We start from the raw sequence: 20,493 nt of genomic DNA on the forward strand, positions 1-20,493 counted from the left end.
AACTTCTTGGACAAGAATGTTGTAAAACTTGTGTGTTATCTACCCTTCAGTATTGCCTGAGACTATTGAAAACCTCCACAATCTCAGCAAAGAAAAGATGAATGCTTCTTACCTGTGGAACACTCTGTCCAGGAAGAATAATAACTTGAAAAAAAAAGAATTCCTAGATGCACTGAAATTAGCAATAATTGATGGTAAGTACTCTAAATATTAAAATTAAAAGATTTACAAGCGTATGGTTCTATCTTCTATCAATCTTTATTTTTCCTTGTATCTTGTATTTGGTTGATATGCCAATATATACATTTAGGAAATATAAAGAAAGCTCAGATTGTTTGTCCTACAGAAAAAAAATGTTAATATCTAATTTATTATTACTCTAAATTGATTGAATATGCATTGACTATCTTCAGGTTGTGTTACATGTTACTGGAAAATGGCACATCCCAGTGAACACAGAAGGGATTGTTAGGAAATATTAAGAGATCTATTCCATTTTTTTTTAACCACTATTTGGGATGTCCATACTGTTTTGTTGAAATAGGTTTTCATTTAATTTGCTAGAAAAACACACCTGATGGTGGCTACCACTTCTACTTAGTTCGCAAGTAAAAAAAAGATTCAAAACAAAAAGTAAGTTCACAAAAGTACTGTAAAACAAAGACTATAGACTAAAATTTTAAAAATAAGACTATCATTTACTGCTGATGTTCTGTAGGCAGGAGAGAGGTAGTACGCAACCACAGGTGAACATTTCCACTCCCTCATGAAGTTACAAATGTATTATTGTACTCTTGTATGTGGAATGTTTATGCCAAACTAGCCTAGTAACATAAGCATGCGTCTGGGGTCTTTGTCAAAGAACTGTCTTTCCCTGTGAGGATTACTTACCCCTTTTTCTCTGTTAAGCTCCTGGCTTTTTTTGTTTTTTTTTTTTAAATTTTTTTATTGTTATGTTAATCCCCATACATTACATCATTAGATTTAGATGTAGTGTTCCATGATTCATTGTTTGTGCATAACACCCAGTTGTTAAGCTCCTGTTTAAGTGACACTGGTAATTTTGGACTTTAAGTGTGTTGATTGTTTTGTTTAGTGAGATATTTGAGATGAGGAGGGTTGATCAAAATAGAAGGATACTCAAAATCTATAAAGAACTCATCAAACTCAACACCCAAAGAACAAAGAATCCAATCAAGAAATGGGCAGAAGACATGAACAGACATTTTTCCAAAGAAGACATCCAAATGGCCAACAGACACATGAAAAAGTGCTCAATATCGCTCGGCATCAGGGAAATCCAAATCAAAACCTCAATGAGATACCACCTCACACCAGTCAGAATGGCTAAAATTAACAAGTCAGGAAACGACAGATGTTGGCGGGGATGCGGAGAAAGGGGAACCCTCCTACACTGTTGGTGGGAATGCAAGCTGGTGCAGCCACTCTGGAAAACTGTATGGAGGTTCCTCAAAAAGTTGAAAATAGAGCTACCCTATGATCCAGCAATTGCACTACTGGGTATTTACCCCAAAGATACAAAAGTAGGGATCCGAAGGGGTACGTGCACCCCGATGTTTATAGCAGCAATGTCCACAATAGCCAAACTGTGGAAAGAGCCAAGATGTCCATCAACAGATGAATGGATAAAGAAGATGTGGTATATATATACAATGGAATATTATGCAGCCATCAAAAGGAATGAGATCTTGCCATTTGCAATGACGTGGATGGAACTGGAGGGTATTATGTTGAGTAAAATAAGTCAAACAGAGAAAGACATGTATCATATGATCTCACTGATATGAGGAATTCTTAATCTCAGGAAACAAACTGAGGGTTGCTGGAGTGGGGGGTGGGGTGGGAAGGATGGGGTGACTGGGTGATAGACACTGGGGAGGGTATGTGCTCTGGTAAGCGCTGTGAATTGTACAAGACTGTTGAATCTCAGATCTGTACCTCTGAAACAAATAATGCAATATATGTTAAGAAAAAAAAAAGAAGAAGAAGAAGAAGGTAGCGGGAGGGGAAGAATGAAGCGGGGGAAATCGGAGGGGTAGACAAACCATGAGAGACGATGGACTCTGAAAAACAAACAGGGTTCTAGAGGGGAGGGGGGTGGGAGGATGGGTTAGCCTGGTGGTGGGTATTGAGGAGGGCACATTCTGCATGGAGCACTGGGTGTTATGCACAAACAATGAATCATGGAACACTTCATCTAAAACTAATGATGTAATGTATGGGGATTAACATAAGAATAAAAAAAATTAAGTGCGATTTAAAAAAAAAAAAAAATAGATACCACCTGATAGTAGGGATTTTTTCCCCCCTCTCTTTTCTTTTATTGCAAAGCTTCAGTTTCTCTTGATAGAGTGAGTGGAATTTGAAGGCAACACATACCAGAGAAAGTATTATGTAGCATTTATTTTAATCAGACCAGTAAGGTATCATTTTATGAGCTATAAAAATAACAGCTATCTCTAAAATTACTTATTGTGATAATAAAAACCCCATATACTGTATCTGATTTATTATTATATACTTATAAAGCAAAAACACAGTGTGTAAAATGTAGGTTATTCTACCATCTAAATCCAAATACATGCATGATATTGAAAACTTTGTGTACCCCATCTGTCATACCATTTTTTCTCGTAACATTGGACCTTCAGTACAAAGATTTAATTCTTATTTTAATGTAGTGGTTTGCAAAGTTTTGAACCTTGTTATTTTTGGTTTTGTATTTATATTTGGTGCTGTTAAAGCAGGAGAATTCTTTTCTTCTAAATGAAATCTTACAGAGTACGTCAATATACAGATCCTAAGAGTTGAGTTTCTCTGATTAAAGTGGGGGAAATGATCAAGTGAACTGCTTAAGTAGCTCAACAGAGACTTAGAAACATGAAGAAGAACTTAAAAATTACTGACCTAGGATATACTTTTTTGACCATGTTATGTTAAAAAGGAAAAAAAAAAACTGATTTAGATTTCCTATACTTAGTGAGATTGAAGAATTACTTCTTGGTTATTGATGGTATTCTGTATTGACTCATTAATATTTTAAAGTATATTTAAAGTTTTTAAAAAATAATTTAAAAAAGATTTTATTTATTTGTTTGTCAGAGAAAGCGAGAGAGAGAGAGAAAAACAGGGGGAGCGACAGGCAGAGGGAGAAGCAGGCTCCCCGCTGAGCACGGAGCCTGATGTGGTGCTCCATCCCAGGACCCTGGGATCGTGACCTGGGCTGAAGGCAGACAGTTAGCCAACTAAGCCATCCAGGCGTCCCTAAAAAATATTTTTATGATGGTTACAAAAAGGCATTGAAAAACAGAAAGGGTATTTATCATTTGGCAAATTTAGAAATGCTTCCCCAATATCTCATTTTATAGCACCTGTATTCTATCCTATGATCATAAACTACAGTAATTCTAAATCCTTGCACTAAGGTTCCCTGTTCCTGACTGGGAAAGCAAAGCTGTCTCTGTCCCCTGTGTTTGTCACTTTGGCTTTCTAGTATCTGTGTGTTCTTGTGTACAAAATGGGTGAAAACGTGTTAGAAATTGCAGAACCATCTGGCATTGGAAAAATCTTTAATCTAGTACAGCATTTTTATCTTCAAACATTTGAAAGGTTAAACTAAAACAGGTTTGTCTCTTAGTGTTCTCCCTAGGAATACGGATTACACAGTTTCTCCTGATTGATGGGAATTGAAAACTCAGCCCTTCTCCTATAATCTTAAGGTTTATTCATTCCATAAAATTAATCTTTTGGAGAGCCAACAATATGAAAAGGAAATATGATTCTTATGAATACATCAAATAATTTACCTTTTTAGAGATTGCTGCATTGGATCCTGAGTTTTGCTTAGCGAGGCTGATCTATTAAAAATGTTTGAACATAATAATAAAAAAATGTTTTTCTTGCAGAAGATGATGAAGTACAAATAGAAGAATTTGGAAAAGTGGTAAAGGATATGCGTGATGCCTCCAGGTTAAAAGGTAAGTACTAGATTATTTGTGACTGTTAAATTTACTTTTATTGAATGGATGGATGTCTTTTTGTTTTGTTTTTTAGTGTTTCTAGTTCTGCTAATTTCTGGTTAACATGTTGGTATTGATCTGTTTTAAAGCAGGCAAAAATTAAAAGTTGGCAGCTTCCATGAAAGAAAAAAGGCTTTTTCTGGAATGGGGTCTGTGTAAAGCTATTTTAAATCCCCTTTTTGTTTTTGGGCTTTATATAAAGTCAGCTACTGGCTTTAAATTTTTTCAGATATGAATATTTTCTATATAATTTTATGCCTCAGACTTAGGACTCCACCCAGTGTATAGGCTTCTATATTATTCTATAGAATTTCTCAGAAATCTTCTACTGCTTCCTTTAGTAGACATTCCTCATGTTCTTTCTTTGGTTTTTGTGACCATGGCACTCTTGTATTTTAACATTTTGATAGCATGGGTATTTTCTACTACTTGACTTCCATTTTTGCTTAAAAGTTTAAAAAACAGAACTAAAACCAATGAAGATTATACTTGTGGAGTTTGTGTACTTTTTTGTTTGGAAAATAAGTTTTAAACTTAGTATCACTGGTAATTTATTTGAATAACCACTCAAATGAGGATTTGGTCAATAAGCACTATCAGGAAAAGAATACAACATAGGTATGTATTTAAGGAAACAGAGTCATTTCTGGGTATAAAGAAATAGACAAATACTTCTCAGATTTTCAGTAACCACTCTGCCCTGCATAGGAAATTTCTGACATTATTGTTTCTCTTTTAGGTTAAGAAAAGTGTTTAATAATTCCCTGCTGACATATAAATATGTTACCTGGGTCACATAACATAATTAGAATCAACATAGTATAGTTACCTGTGCTCTAGGAAACAATGCATAGAGGTAGAAAAGAACATGGGCTATGGAGTATGATATATGATGGTTTGTGGTTTTTTGCCTTATCAGCTGGGTAATCTCTCTAGGCCATTCTGGTTTCCTCACCTTTAAAAGAAGGAAGCTAATAAAATCATGTTTCTCATAAAGTTTTCAGGATCAGGTACAAAAACACATGTAAAGCATATAACCTAATTATTAGGCACATATTATATACTTGGTAAATGGTAGTTAATTTTGAAATCAGAGAGCAGAGCTCAGAAAGAGACTGGTATTCAGAACAGGTAACTTTTTATGAGGAGGAAGGAAAAAATTTTGAAATTAAGCCATTGGAAAAGGAGAACAGATACAGTTTAGGTACCTGAATCTGGGAGATGGTCACATTAGGAAGATGGCACTGGAATTTTTCAGCTAGTGCAGTGTAAGGCCAGTAACTACAGGGAAGAGTTAGGAAGTGCCACTCTAGAAGACAAGTGTTAACGTAGCAGGCCTGAAGCTGCTCTCTTTAGAAAAGCCTGCTTGCAAGGTTGACTGGCACATGAGAACTTGGCTTTCAGAATGTTCCCTTCATTACTAATGGATAAGGCTAGTTCACTGTGCCTTGACTATTTGTTGGCGAACTTGGAGGGGCCTAGAAAATAGGCATATTGTGAATAAAGTTCTATGCTTTCCTTCAACATGCACACATAATTATAAGGGATTATGGTCAGGTGTCTGATCTTGTAGTTTAATATTTTAGAGGTGGGGCAGGCAGTTCTAGGTAATGATGAGGATTAAGGATAGCCATTGGTTTGGATGACTTTGGAAAGGAAGTGAAGGCTTTTTGGAGTTAAGAGGTCAAGGTCATCCTTATTGTCATCAGATGATAACGGGAAATGGGGTTGAGGGAGGATTATGAGCAAGGTGCCAAAATCCTCAGAGATGGTGAAGGTGTGCTCAGAAAGTAATAGATGATGGTGTCACGAGGGTGGCTTAGGTGAATGACAGGCCTGAGCCTCAGAGGGGAGGGCTGAGGTTTGATTGAAGGTGGAACTAAAGTAACCTGACAGCAGCAGCAGAAATTTAGGGGTATTTCTCTGCTTCCTGGTCCTATGTGGAGCATGGGAGGATGAGCAGCCTCCACTCAAGATGGTTGTGCAGGGAAACCGTATTTTGAAGGAAACCAAGTTTTAGTTAAAACAAAGAAGCAGAACTCATACAGGTTTTTAGGTGCCGGCAAAGCTCAGATTGCCATTTTCAGTTGCCTCCCCGTGATGTTAGGAGGACAGAAAATGAGGCAGGATCAAAGGTACTAAGGAGCTGTGATTACTATTTATAGCTAGTTCCTGATGGCTTTAGTAATAATCATAGTAGTAGTAGTGACTTTATTGCTACTAATATGACATATTTATTAAGTGCTTGCCATGTATCTAGTATTGTTTTAAGTGTTTTTCATACCTCATCATATTTAATCTCCACATCAACCTTGTGAGGTAGATAGTATTATTATCTCATTTCAGATATAAGACTACGGAATTTTATAGAGGGGTTAAGTAGTAATAATTTGCTCAAGGTCACATAGTTCCAGGTGACAAATCCTGGAGCCAGGATATGAATGCAAGTCTATCTGACTTAACACTGCCTCCTTGAAAGGGCTGAAAATGAAGGAAAATTCCAGATGCCAGGGTACTAGTGGATTGTGGTAGAATTGAAAAAAAAAAAAAAAGGCTAATGAGTCTTTGTAATACTTGTGTTTCATATTTTACATTTCTCATGATTCTGAAATTCATTTCACTTCAATCAGGATGAGTTAATTTTGTTGACTACCATTAGAGCTTCTTGGTAAAATAACTACTTTGTGTAATTGCAGTGAAAAATTCAGCTATATGAATCATTTTGGTTGTGCCAATTTTATATTAGCACCAAAGAAACATGACAGACCAAGCATATTGTGTTGCTGGACTTAGAATTCCCTGAGGCCTGGGTTCTTCACTGAGATTTCTTATTCTTCAGTTCAGGATGTGATAATAAATCTCGGACTGCCTCTGACAAAAGTCTTTAGTGATGGCTACTGTTGTTTTTTAAATCAGAGGTTAGGGGGCACCTGGGTTGCTCAGTCAGTTAAGCGTCTGCCTTTGGCTTGGGTCGTGATCTTGGGGTCCTGGGATCGAGCTCCACACTGGGCTCCCTGCTTGGCAGGGAGTCTGCTTCTCCCTCTCATACTGCCCCTGCTCGTGCTTCCTCTCTCTCAAATAAATAAATAAAAATCTTTGAAAAAAGAAATAGTTCATTCCTTTAACAACAACAAAAAAATAAAATAAAAGATAAATCAGAGGTTAGTTCAATTACCAAATAACTTTCTTCTATTTCTAGAGTTACAGGACATTGTCTTAGCTCTTGATGTGCTTGAAGGTGACATGATACCTGGGAAGAACTTGGAGAGCTTTCTAAGAAATATTGGGATTAAGTCACCTGAAGAAGAGATAGAGAAAATTCTTCAATCAGATTTTGTTTCTGGTAAGCATTTAAATATTACTATCAGGTTTTCTTTGTTTTGTTTTGGGTAGGAGACCCTATAAAGAGAGTAGGCAAGGTCTTTGTTTAAGTAAATGGGGTTCCTTTGTTGAGCAAATAAATATAGGTATTTGCTTGTATTACTGTAAACATCTAAAAAGGAGCCTTTCTTCTTTTACATTCCTCTTTTGCAGTTATGAGAATACTTTTTTAAGAAGCAGTTCGAAATTTTGTGGGGGTTGGGCTTGTTGGTATCCACTTCCTCAGATATGTCTTGATTTAGTGACTAATGAATAGTTTGGAAATTCCGGTTCTGTGACTAGAAAACCTAGCTTTGCCACTTTGTGCCAAGTGAAGTTATTGAACTTCTAACTTTCTCGGTATTTTAGTTCCCTTAAAGGTAGAATCAGAAATAGTATATCTACAATCTTGTAAGGTTAATTACAAAGCATAATGGGTGAAAATGAATCCAAAGTATCTTGTATATAAAGTGTTTAAGAAATTGTATGCTGATTTTGATTTTCATACTAGCTTTTTAATATTATTTTATCCAGGGATTCTTGTCTATCACCTCTCTCTCTCTTTCTTCCAGACGACAACATGGTGAATGTTAAAGACTGTATGAAGGCTTTGAAGGACAACCAGAAATTTTCCAATTTTCTTGGTAAGAGCGTTATGGTAAAACTGTTGAATGGCCGGCCACAGCACAGGACTCGTTCAGAGGTCACCTAGTCAAATATCATATTTGGTGCTTAAATCTTCTTTGTAGTAGTATTTGTGCCAAATGTTTTTTCATTTATATTTGAACATTTCCACTTACGGCAAACTTTACTACAGTTTTTTTCATTTAAGTATTTTTACTTGAGGGGCACTCAGTCTGTTAAGCGTGCAACCCTTGATTTCAGCTCAGGTCATGATCTCAGGGTCATGGGATTGGGCCCCACGTGGGATTGAGCACACACACACATGCACGCACTCTCTCTCTCTCTCTCAATAAATAAATAAATAAATAAATAAATAAAATCTTAAAAAAAAAAGGAATTTTTACTTCAATGGAAACGATTGGGAAAATCATGAGGTTGTAATGTTTTCCAATAGCTAAATAAGAAAACTTTATTACATAATAATAGCAGTTTTTAAACTGTTATAAAAAAAACGTAGTGGCCAGAAATGTAAGAAATATAAAGCATAAGGCTCTTGTAATGTCACCCTCTGGAAATATCCCTGTTAATGTTTGGTAAGTATTCTTTTAGGCTTTTTTATTGGCATCTATGAATATTTGTGTATTCTTAAATTATTATTTAAAAATTAAATTACTATGTCCATAATATTCCACAACTTGCTTTTTTAAAGAAATTAACAGTGTATCTTAGATATTGTTTCATGTTCCATTATATCATATAAACTACCTCATTCTTTTTAAAGACTGCATAATATTCCATTGTGGGGATGTACTATAATTTTATCCACAACACTTTTGATAGTATTTAGGTTATTGCCAATTCTTAGCCATTCAAACATTTTGATGAGCATCCTTATATGTGTATATGTGCACAAAGCTTTCCTGGAGGATAAATTCCCCAGAAGTCACAGTGCTAGACCAAAATATATGCAGATACAAGATGTTAACAGCTACTGCTTAATTATCCTCCCAAAAGGGTGTAAAAATTCACTTTTATCAATAATGGGTATTAGCTATTGAAAATTCTGATAAAAAAATTCTATTATTGTTTTAATACATACTTCTTTAATGACTAGTGAGTTAAAACATATTTTTCATGATTGTCAAGTGTGCTTTGATTATATTTTAATTAGATTGTCTTTTTCATATGAATTTGTAAAGAGCTCTTTATATATTAGGCACATTAATGTTCTGTCCTATCGTAGTTTTTTTCTAGTTTATAATTCATCTTTGATTTTGGTGGATTGCTTTTTGCCATTTTCTGTCTTATTTTGTCAGTGTTGGTAGTTTTTATTCTCCTAGGAAACTTATTTTATTCAGGTGTTTTATTGGAATATTAATACAGCCTGGATAATTCTTTTGATTTTTTTGTATCTGGTTTTTTCTCATTCTTGAATTTGCACATATGTACACCTTACCTTTTTCTATGTTTACTAACAAATCATTTTAATTATCTCTCTTTTTAAAGCACTACCTCTTAATTTATCTTTAGTGTTTCTGTTTATAGTTAAAAAATTAATTTCTGCTTTTGTCTTTATGAAATCCTTTCTATTCTCTTTTGCCCATTTTATAGTTTTTCTAAGTTGTTTAAATTATTAATTTACTTTTTTTTCTTACTGGACATTAAATGTTTATCATTTTCATTTTAGTAAAACTTTGATTTATCTAATGGTCTTTGTTAATCATTGTTGTTATTTTCTAAGTATTTTCAGTCATATTTTGATTTTCTCCTTGATGTAAGAGTTGTTTAAGAGAAAACTTTAAAATTTAAAGCAATTTTTAAAAAATTTTAAAGCAGTTTGAATTTCCTTATTGCTCTATCTTTGTTGTTTACTTTTAGTTATGTTTTTTGTGGTCAGAGAATGAGGTCTATAGTAGAGGATTTGATAGTTTCATGCTCATTAGATATGGAGTTTCTTCAATTATTATATGTTTATTTAAAAGCCACATTAGGGGCGCCTGGGTGGCTCAGATGGTTAAGCGTCTGCCTTCGGCTCAGGTCATGATCCCAGGGTCCTGGGATCGAGTCCCACATCGGGCTCCCGGCTCGGCGGGGAGCCTGCTTCTCCCTCTGACCCTCTCCCCTCTCATGCTGTTTCTCTCTCGCTCGCTCTCTAAAAAATAAATAAAATCTTTAAAAAAATAAAAAATAAAAGCCACATTAGTGGCTTTCAGGGACAGGCTAATGGTAATTCACATTCATCCTACTATTTGTCTTAGAAATCCTTATGACTTTTTGAAGCAGCCCATTCCATAATTTTGGACAGCTGCAGAACTGGTCAATTATTCTACATATTTGGTGGAACTCCTGCCTTATAATTCCATTCCCAAACCATATTTAACATTTGGACTCTTCCTCCTATCCGTAGCCCTCCAGAGATGTGAGATGAACTCATTTTTTTTCTTTCACATTGAATCATCTTTTCTCTAGACTCACACTTCCCTTCAGCCCTTCCTCACATGGCCTGTTTTTGAAACTTCTTACCAATGACTAATGACTAAATCATGGAACAACATAATGAGTTAAATTATACTTCTGCATAAACTAGCTAATTTTAAAGTAACTTATTATACATTTCTCTTAATGAATCCTGAGAGATGATTTTTTAGATATATACTTTAGAAATGTGAAGGGTTTTTAAAAAAATTTTATTTATTCATTTATTTATTTGAGAGAGAGGGAGCCAGTGGGGGGAGGAGGAGAGGGAGAGAGAATCCCAAGCAGACTCCATTCTGGGTGTGGAGCCCAACGTGGGCTCTGTCCCAAGACCCTGAGATCATGACCTGAGCCGAAATCAAAAGTCAGATGCCCAACTGACTGAGCCATTCCGGGAGGTCAGTTGTGGATTTCCTCTTCTAGATGTTTGATGTTATTGTGCTAAACATAATAACCTTTGCTGATTCTCTAAATTGGGTAAGTGAGGTGACAGGAGCAAGGGGTGTAGGGAAAGAAAGTGGAAAGGGAAGGATTGGGGTTTGAGAGCAGTTATGAAGAATGAGGGTATTTTTTACTGAAATGGTGAGCTCATTAATAGATAACTAGAGAAACTTTGGCATACTTTTTTGTTCATATAGGAATAGCCCACCCAGAACCCAGAATTTTAAGAAAATAATTTTAAGAATAAAGATAAGGGGTTATAGAAAACTATAGTGGAGAATGGATTGCTCTACTTATTTAAATGGCCACATGTGGTTAGTGGCTGCCATTTAGGACAGTGCAAATCTGGAAGAGTCCATCAGTTTTATTGTTATGTTCCAAAGATTTGGATCCATGGACTGAAGTACATGTTGTATATATATATTCTCTCTGTTTGTAGCATTGAATGACATCATCAATTCATTGGACTCTATGGAAGAAAGTGATCAATCTGATAAGGACAAATATGCAGATGTACTTGGAAACACCAATAGAATTTATTTCACTGATGATAGTCTTCAAGAAATTCTGGATGATTCCTTTGTTGAGGGTGAGTTAATTGAGTGACTTGTAATAAAAATTTCTTCTAAAATGTTATCCAAGGATTTTTAAATATTTTACCAAATACTAATTAAATCTTAGTACTTAGTTCCTAATATTTAGTTAATATTGTAATATTTAGTTCCTAAATAATAGCATAAATGTATTGAAATGTGATTTAGTACAGACCAAATTTAGGGATATACCTTATATTCTATATCCACAGATATATCCATTTAGTAATTACAGTATCAAATTCCTGGATGATCTCTTGGACTGGATTGTAAAGTTGGTCTCAAAGTATTTATATATGTTGTTGTATGGCTTTGAAATGTTTCTTTTTAGAGTAATTTCATTTCAAAGTTAATCCCTTTCCTTTTATGAATTTTAGAGAGGTCTTAATAGTTTTCTAGCTTTTTTTTTTTTAGGTGAAAGGCCCTTTGAAAAGCACAAGTTATTGTTGGAACAATTAAAACATTTGTCTATATAACACTCATATATAAGTGTTGAGCTGCTTTTTTTATCTATTTACAAAGAATTTACCTGACCTATCTATATTCTCAGCTGGGATATATCCTTATTTAGAAAGCCATTTCTTGCCTTAAATTTAGCTTCAGGTAAAAAATAAAATCAGATCTGCCTCTCAGGGAACAATTGGCAATGTGTGAAGATAGTTTAGATTGTCAAAACTGATAGGTGAGGGCTGCTGGCATCTAGTGAGTAGAAGCAAGGGATGCTGCTAACCATCCTATAATGTATGGGACAGTATCCCCCCAAACAATTATCTGGACCCAAATGTAATTTTGCTGAGGTTGAGAAATCCTGTTTTAGAATTGTCTTATAAAATTGCCAAACATACTATTTTGAAAGTACTTTTTAATAGGTTAGTTGTTGTTGTTGTTTAATCCTGCTTAGAACAAGTAAAAAAAAATTAAGGTGAATATAATGTATTTTTATTCTAACCTCCTTTTGTTTTAAGGTAATACCTGGACTAGTTGTGAGTTAGTTATTCTAAACTGCTCTCTAACTGTAATATGGTCCATCTATGCAAATGGACATATTTTATTTCTATCACTTGTCTCTCAAATAGATCTCTGTAGCAATTTGCATTTTTGTAGAAAGTGTATACGATGAAGGGTATAACTGCAACTTGTCCCAAGGAAAAGCTCCAGGATTAGATAGATAGGTAGGCAAGCAGAACCAGAGAAGGACAATTCAGACTAATAATTAAATATTTTACTGAATATATGGGCCTGGGGATTAACCTGCCCTCTTAGGGAGAAAGGAAACATTTGTGACATTAGAATCTCAGTCACATTTAAGGAGCTTGGTGGAGGTTGACAAATCCACGGAGTCTAAGAAGTAAGAGGAAGATGAGTAGAGAATAATATTCTGGAAGCCAGTGGAAGATTTTGAGAAGAAGGGAATGGTCAATGAGAAATGAAGTATTTAATCTATCCATTGGCTTTCTTTCAAACTGGATAAAATCAGGATGCTGTTCCTTATGGCATAATCTCTCTCCCTCTAAATTTGCAGATTTTAGGAAAGAAGCTTTGTCTTCAAATCTGAGACTACCAAAAGCAGATGGTAAGAACTTTATATATACATATATCTATATATATATCTATATATAGATACATAGATATATGAAAGCATTCCCTATAAAAGAGTTATTTTTTAGGATCATTGCCAGGTGCCAGTGGATTCCTAGTCCATTTTTCCCACTCCAGCCAGAGTAATATTTTTTTCAAAAAAGTAATCTGATCATGTTATGTCTCCCTATTTATAAATCTTTAAACATTTTCCGTTGCTGTTAGATAAAGATCAAAATCCTGCATGTCCCAGTCCTCTAGCACAATTTTGTACCATTACCCTTGTTTTCTATACTTTCAAATACATTGGCTTTCTTTCATTTCCTTAGATCTCTCTTTTCCTCCCACCACAAAGCTTTTGCATATTTTATTCCCTGGAATATTTTTCCCTGACCCTCTTTGCCTAGTTAATGTTTACTCATCTTTCAGATGCGTGTCAGATTCCTCTAGGGAGCCTATCATTATCTGCTAGTCTAGGTCAGCTTTCTTTGTTATATGCTTTCATTAAACCATGTCTAATTCATAGCATTTATTTCATATTATAAGTACCCATTCATATTTTTTAAATGACACTAGAAATGCTCAGTATTTTTACTGTATAAAGTAACAAAAATAAGGGCATCTGGCTGGCTCAGTCAGTAGAGCATATGACTCTTTTTTTTTCTTTCTTTTTTTAAAATTTATTGTTAATTTATGTTAATCCCCATACATTACATCATAAGTTTTAGATGTAGTGTTCCATGATTCATTGTTTGTGCATAACACCCAGTGCTGCATGCAGAACGTGCCCTCCTCAATACCCACCACCAGGCTAATCCATCCTCCCACCCCCCTCCCCTCTAGAACCCTCAGTTTGTTTTTCAGAGTCCATCGTCTCTCATGGTTCGTCTACCCCTCCAATTTCCCCCGCTTCATTCTTCCCCTCCCGCTACCTTCTTCTTCTTCTTCTTTTTTTTTTTCTTAACATATATTGCATTATTTGTTTCAGAGGTACAGATCTGAGATTCAACAGTCTTGCACAATTCACGGCGCTTACCATAGCACATACCCTCCCCAGTGTCTATCACCCAGCCACCCCATCCCTCCCACCCCCCACCGCTCCAGCAACCCTCAGTTTGTTTCCTGAGATTAAGAATTCCTCATATCAGTGAGGTCATATGATACATGTCTTTCTCTGTTTGACTTATTTCGCTCAGCATAATACCCTCCAGTTCCATCCACATCGTTGCAAATGGCAAGATCTCATTCCTTTTGATGGCTGCATAATATTCCATTGTGTATATATACCAGATCTTCTTTATCCATTCATCTGTCGATGGACATCTTGGCTCTTTCCACAGTTTGGCTATTGTGGACATTGCTGCTATAAACATCAGGGTGCACATACCCTTTCGGATCCCTACTTTTGTATCTTTGGGGTAAATACCCAGTAGTGTAATTACTGGATCATGTGGTAGCTCTATTTTCAACTTTTTGAGGAACCTCCATACTGTTTTCCAGAGTGGCTGCACCAGCTTGCATTCCCACCAACAGTGTAGGAGGGTTCCCCTTTCTCTGCATCCCTGCCAACATCTGTCATTTCCTGACTTGATTTATTCCTAGGTAGCTTATGGTTTTGGGTGCAGTTGTAAATGGGATCGACTCCTTAATTTCTCTTTCTTCTGTCTTGTTGGTGGTGTATAGAAATGCCAGCTGATTTCAGCACAGAAGTTTTTAAGTTGGGTGAAATCCAATTTATATTTTCTTTTGTCACTTCTTTTGATGTCACATGTAAAGATAATCCAAGATCATGAAGATTTATACTAATGTTTTCTTTTAAGAGTTTTACAGTTTTAGCCTTTTAATTTCAATCTTTGATTCGAGTTAATGTTTGTATGTAGTGTGAGATGGGAGTCCACTTTAATTCTTTTGTATGCAGATATTCAGTTATCCCAGCATCATTTGTTGACAAGATTATACTTTCCCCATTAAAGGGTTTTGGCATCCTTGTCAAAAATCAATTGATCGTAAGTGTATGATTTATTTCTCGACTCTCAATTCCATTCCATTGATTTTTATTTATTCTTATGCCAGTACCACATGGTCATGATTACTACAGCTTTGTGGTAAAGTAATAACATAAGCAATAATCTTTAACCAGAGCAGGGCGTCAGAATTACGTGTAAGCTTGATCCACCTGGTTCTACTTCTGGGCTATGATGGAGTAGCTTATATCAAACCAACCCTCCTGCTGAGAATAACAGTAATATCTGGACTAAATTAAACAGCATCAACAATCACAACTGTTTGAAGGCATTGGAAAGCAACCAAAGCTGTCAGGGTTTGTGGGGCTATAAGATAAATACAAAGAGTGTGACTTGTAGCAGCAACAGCAGCTGCTGCTGCTTCTTGTCTGTTTTGTCTCTGTAACATAACTTTAAGTGAAATAATGCAAATTTTGATGTAAACTCATTTGAAATGCTTCACAGTTATTTCAGAGGCCACATATGAAGTATTATGTAGCCGAAGGCAGAAAGGTTGACCACTTACTTACATATGTCAACTTGAAAGGCACATTAGTTAAGAGCGTGGGTTTTGGAACTATGGTGCCTGGACTTGAATCCTGGCCCTGCCACTTACTACCAATATATTCTTTAGTAAATCACTTAACCTCAATTTCTTCATCTGAAAAATAGGGATAATAATGCCTATCTTGGAATTGTAATAAGGCTTAAATATGTAAAGTAGAAGTATTTAAAACAGTCTGTAGCACTTAGTAAGTTTTCAGTAACTGCTAGCTATTATAATACATAATGGTTTTCAAAACTATACTAGTAGTTTCATGTAAAATTCTTTTATGCTGGGGCGCTGGGTGACTCAGTCAGTTGGGCATCTGCCTTCAGCTCGGGTGATGATCCCGGGGTCCTGGGATCAAGCCCTGCATTGGGATCCCTGCTCAGTGGGGAGCCTGCTTCTCCCTCTCCCTTTGCCTCACCCCTCGCCCCTGCTCGAGCTCTCTTGTGCATGCGCTCTGTCGCACACACTCTCTCTCTCTCAAATAAAATCTTTAAAAAAATAAAACAAAATAAAATTCTGTTATGCAACCCAAGCTTTTTAAGTGAAAGTGAATAATATACTCTTATTTCTGCTGTTGAAATATTTGTTTTTGCTCTTTTTTTGCAGCTACACAGCTACTCTTAGCTACTACCCCAATTCTCCAGAATGATCTAATTGATGCCTCTGAACTCAAAGCATTATTGATGAACAATGACTTTTATGCAGCTAATGTTTTACTTAATGAAGTGTTAAGACATGAACCTGAACCTGGTGAGTAGTTTGAATGCATCTATGTTATAAATGCATCTCCTACCAGTGGGGGTGGGAGATGTATGGATGGGATACACAGCAATGGAAGGCATCCTGTGGGAGCTGCAGGGGCATGACTGGGGAACATCAGTGCTGCCCTGGTGTGCCAAGCCTGAGCCCTGTGAAACCAAATGGAGGGGTAAGTCAGGGCCTACTTTATACCTGTAGGTGGCAGTACTTGGGAGATGAGATTACTTTGAACTGACTGGCATGAGTAGTACTCAATCAGAATGCCATGCACAGAATACAACAGAGTCCTTGAGGCCCTTCGCCAGGTGTCAGCCCTTTGGAAGGTAAACTATGCTGATATCCAGGAATACCTCTGGGGGTATTGCACATGGTGTTGGCTCAGGGAAGCAGATATTTATAAATGTACAAAATAATTTAATTATTTTAATGACTGATACTGTTGAATATTATCTTTGCTATATTTTCAAAAGAGATGGAGAGTAGTCTTTATTTTTCTACTCTCTGTTTTTTTTTTTTAAAGATTTTATTTATTTATTTGAGAGAGAGAGAATGAGAGAGAGCAAGCACATGAGAGGGGGGAGGGTCAGAGGGAGAAGCAGACTCCCTGCCGAGCAGGGAGCCCGATGCGGGATTCGATCCAGGGACTCCGGGATCATGACCTGAGCCGAAGGCAGTCGCTTAACCAACTGAGCCACCCAGGCACCCTTTCTACTCTCTGTTAAGAGATTCCTCAGATGTTAAGTAGAACCCACAGGTGAAGCCTAATGGGCCTAGAGATTTATTTATGGGAAAGTTCTGAATTATTGATTTAATTTCTTAAATTGTATGGGATTACAAAGAAAACATTATATTTTCTTGTTAATATTGGCAGGCTCTATTTTTATAGGAATTTGTCCATTTCATCTGACTTTTCAAATTTATTGGATAAAGTTGTCCTTGACCTCACTTTTGATCTTTTTTGATGTCTGCCTGATCTGTAATAATATCTTCACTTTCATTCTCGGTATTAGTGATTTGGAGCTTTTTTTTTCACTCAGTCTCCACAGAATTTTTCTTTTCCTTTTTGTAAAATTGAGATACAATGGACATAGAATATTTTGTAAGTTTAGGGTGTACATTGTGTTGATTTGGTACATATATATTGCAATATGATTATCACCATAGTGCTAGCTAACACCTCTATCACATCACATAATTATAATTTCTTTTTTGTGGTGAGAACATTTAAGGTCTAGTCTCTTAGCAAACTTTCAAGTATATAATACAGTATTAGGTCAGCACAGCATTAAATTTCCAGAACTTACTCATCTTCTAACTGCAAATTTGTACCTTTAACGACATCTCTCCAACTCACCGCACTCCCCAAGTTGCTGGTAACTACCATTCTACTCTGTTTCTACGAGACTGGCTTTTTTAGATTCCACATATTGGTGATATATACAGTATTTGTCCTTGTCTGGCTTATCTCCTCTAAGCATAATGCCCTCGAGACCTATCCATGTTGTTGCAAATGGCAGAATTTCCTTCTTTCTCATGGTGGAATAATATTCCATTGTATCTATATATATGCTACATCTGTTTATTCATCTGTGATGGACACTTAGGTTGTTTCCATATCTTGGCTTTTGTGAATAATGCTACAAAATACATGGGAGTGTAGATATCTCTTAAAGATCTTTTTTCATTTCCTTTACATATATACCCATAAGGGGGATTGATGGATCATATGGTAGTTCTATTTTTAATTTTGGGGCAAGCCTCCATACTGTTATCCATAGTGGCTGCATCAATTTCCATTGCCATCAACAGTGTATGAGGGTTCTCTTTCTCCACATCCATGCAAACCTTCATCTCTTGTCTTCTTGATGATGGCCACTCTAACAGGTGTGAATGATATCTCATTGTGGTTTTGATTTGCATTTCCCTGATGATTAGTGATGTCGAACACCTTTTCATGTACCTGTTGGCCATTGGGATGTCTTCTTTGGAAAAAAATGTCTGTTCAGTTACTCTGCCCATTTTTTTCATCATTTTGTTTGCTTGCTTGTTTGTTATTGAGCGGTGTGAATTATATGTTTTGGATACTAACTATTTATCAGATATATGGTTTGCAAATATTTTCTCTCATTCTGTAGGTTGTCTTTTCATTTTGCTGATTTTTTTTTTCTGTACAAAAGCTTTTAAGTTGGATGTAGTCCCACTTGTTGATTTTTGCTTCTGTTGTTTGTGCTTTTGGTGTCATGTCCAAAAAATCATTGCCAAGACTGGTGTCTGAAAGCTGCTTCCTTATGTTTTCTTCTAGGAATTTTACAATATCAGATCTTACAGTCTTTAATCCATTTTGAGGTAACTTTTTTGTGAGTGGTATAAGATGGGGCCCTAATTTCATTTTTCTGGATATAGTTATCCAGTTTCCCAACACCATTTATTGAAGAGACTATCCTTTCTCCATTAAATGTTCTTGGCTCCCTTGTTATATATTAGTTGAGTATATGTGGGGGTTTATTTCTGGACTCTGGACATTTTTGTTCTTTTTTACCACCCCACAGCCCATGAACATTTAACACCACAGATAAATATTTGCTGATGTACTGTGGCCACAAACCATTGTAATAGCTAAGTTTTTTTCTCCTTCTCTAAGAACTGGTTTTCCTCCTTGAAAGCCTGTTGCTCTCCATGAGAATGTATGTCTTGAAAGTATCTAGAACTTTAATTTCTAGATATACTGCTAAATCCTACTTTCTAGTATTTTACTTAGACTTTAACACATTTGTAAGGAATATTGGTCTATAGCCTCTTACCCTACCCATGATGTGTTTTTTTGTTTGTTTGTTTTTGGGTTTTTTTTGTAGTTTTGGGGCAAGTAGGAGCTACTGAAGGGTTTTATTCAGAGGAGTAACCAGATTTTTTTTTTTAAAGACAAAGACCTCTCTTGCTGCATTGCAGAAAATAAATGTAGAGAAATGAGACTAATGGCATAGAGTTTTAACGATGCTGTTGGAATAGCACAGGCATTTACTAGCATAGTGATACATTCAAGAAGTATCTGGAAGTAATTAAATGGAAATTGGTAATCATATGTATGCAGAAGTTAAGGAAGAAGGAATAGTATAGGCTGACTCCTAGGCTTTTCACTTTTATTATAATTTGACTATTAGCTTCTGACATATTAATTCAGAATCAGTAACTCTTTCAGCCAAACTTTACTTTGCATTACAGAAAATGGCAAGATTACCATTCAAGAATTTTTAACTAAGTTCTGTAATACATTGAGAATTCCTAAAGTCACAGGTGAGTTTTACTTAATATGTATCCACTGCCTATGTCTGGAAGGACAGGCAGTGGTTTTCATGGTAAGATAACACAGGAACAGATAGTTAAAACACAGGTGAGTAAGAAACAATATGAAGATAAAACAATACAATATTGGGTTATATAATTTTTGTCCAGATTATATGGCAAAGACTGCTCAGCTTTCCCCAAACTCAGAATTGTGGGTAGTTTTACTCTAGTAGTGCTAGAAAATTACTAGATTATATATTATTCTCTGAGATTATTCTCTAGGTATACCTGACCTAAATTTATTGGAAAATTATAAATGATTAGAAAATAATTTTTAGAACTTTTGACAAACCTAGCAAAGTGGATTTTATGCCTATCTTTTTTGTTTTTAATGTATCCTCAGCCACTCTCTTGACTACATTGTTTTAGGGCAAATTTATGTTTATTACACTGTAACTTATATATAGTAAAATCACCTGTTAGGTGTACTGTTCTTTGAATTCTTGAAAATAATGTCATGTAACCATTACTAAATAGCACATAGAATTTATCACCCCAGACATTCCTTTATGTCTTTTTATAGTCCATCGCCTCCCCTAACCCTCATTCCTGGTATCCACAGATCTGTTCTTTGACTCTAAAGTTTTGCCTTTTCTAGAGTGTCACATAAATGAAATCATAACATAAGAAGCTCATTTGAGTCTGGCTTCTTTCACATAGCATATTATACTTTATATTCATTAACTTTTTGCATGTAATTTGTTTAATTTTATTGATGAGTATTA

At 35.7% G+C, this 20,493-nt stretch overlaps 1 protein-coding gene across 1 annotated transcript in view; it reads left to right on the forward strand.

Moving 5' to 3' along the window:
- Positions 1-19,938, forward strand: part of EFCAB13 (EF-hand calcium binding domain 13) — a 93,828-nt gene extending 73,890 nt beyond the window's left edge. The window contains 9 exon segments of the mRNA XM_021678370.1: positions 51-194; positions 3,927-3,998; positions 7,240-7,383; positions 7,973-8,044; positions 13,056-13,106; positions 16,274-16,417; positions 19,646-19,777; positions 19,780-19,831; positions 19,833-19,938. Of these exon segments, the coding sequence (XP_021534045.1) occupies positions 51-194; positions 3,927-3,998; positions 7,240-7,383; positions 7,973-8,044; positions 13,056-13,106; positions 16,274-16,417; positions 19,646-19,777; positions 19,780-19,831; positions 19,833-19,938 (917 nt within the window).
- The last annotated feature ends 555 nt before the right edge of the window (positions 19,939-20,493 follow it).

Source organism: Neomonachus schauinslandi, chromosome 15 (genome assembly GCF_002201575.2).
Source record: "Neomonachus schauinslandi chromosome 15, ASM220157v2, whole genome shotgun sequence".
Lineage (NCBI taxonomy): Eukaryota > Metazoa > Chordata > Mammalia > Carnivora > Phocidae > Neomonachus > Neomonachus schauinslandi.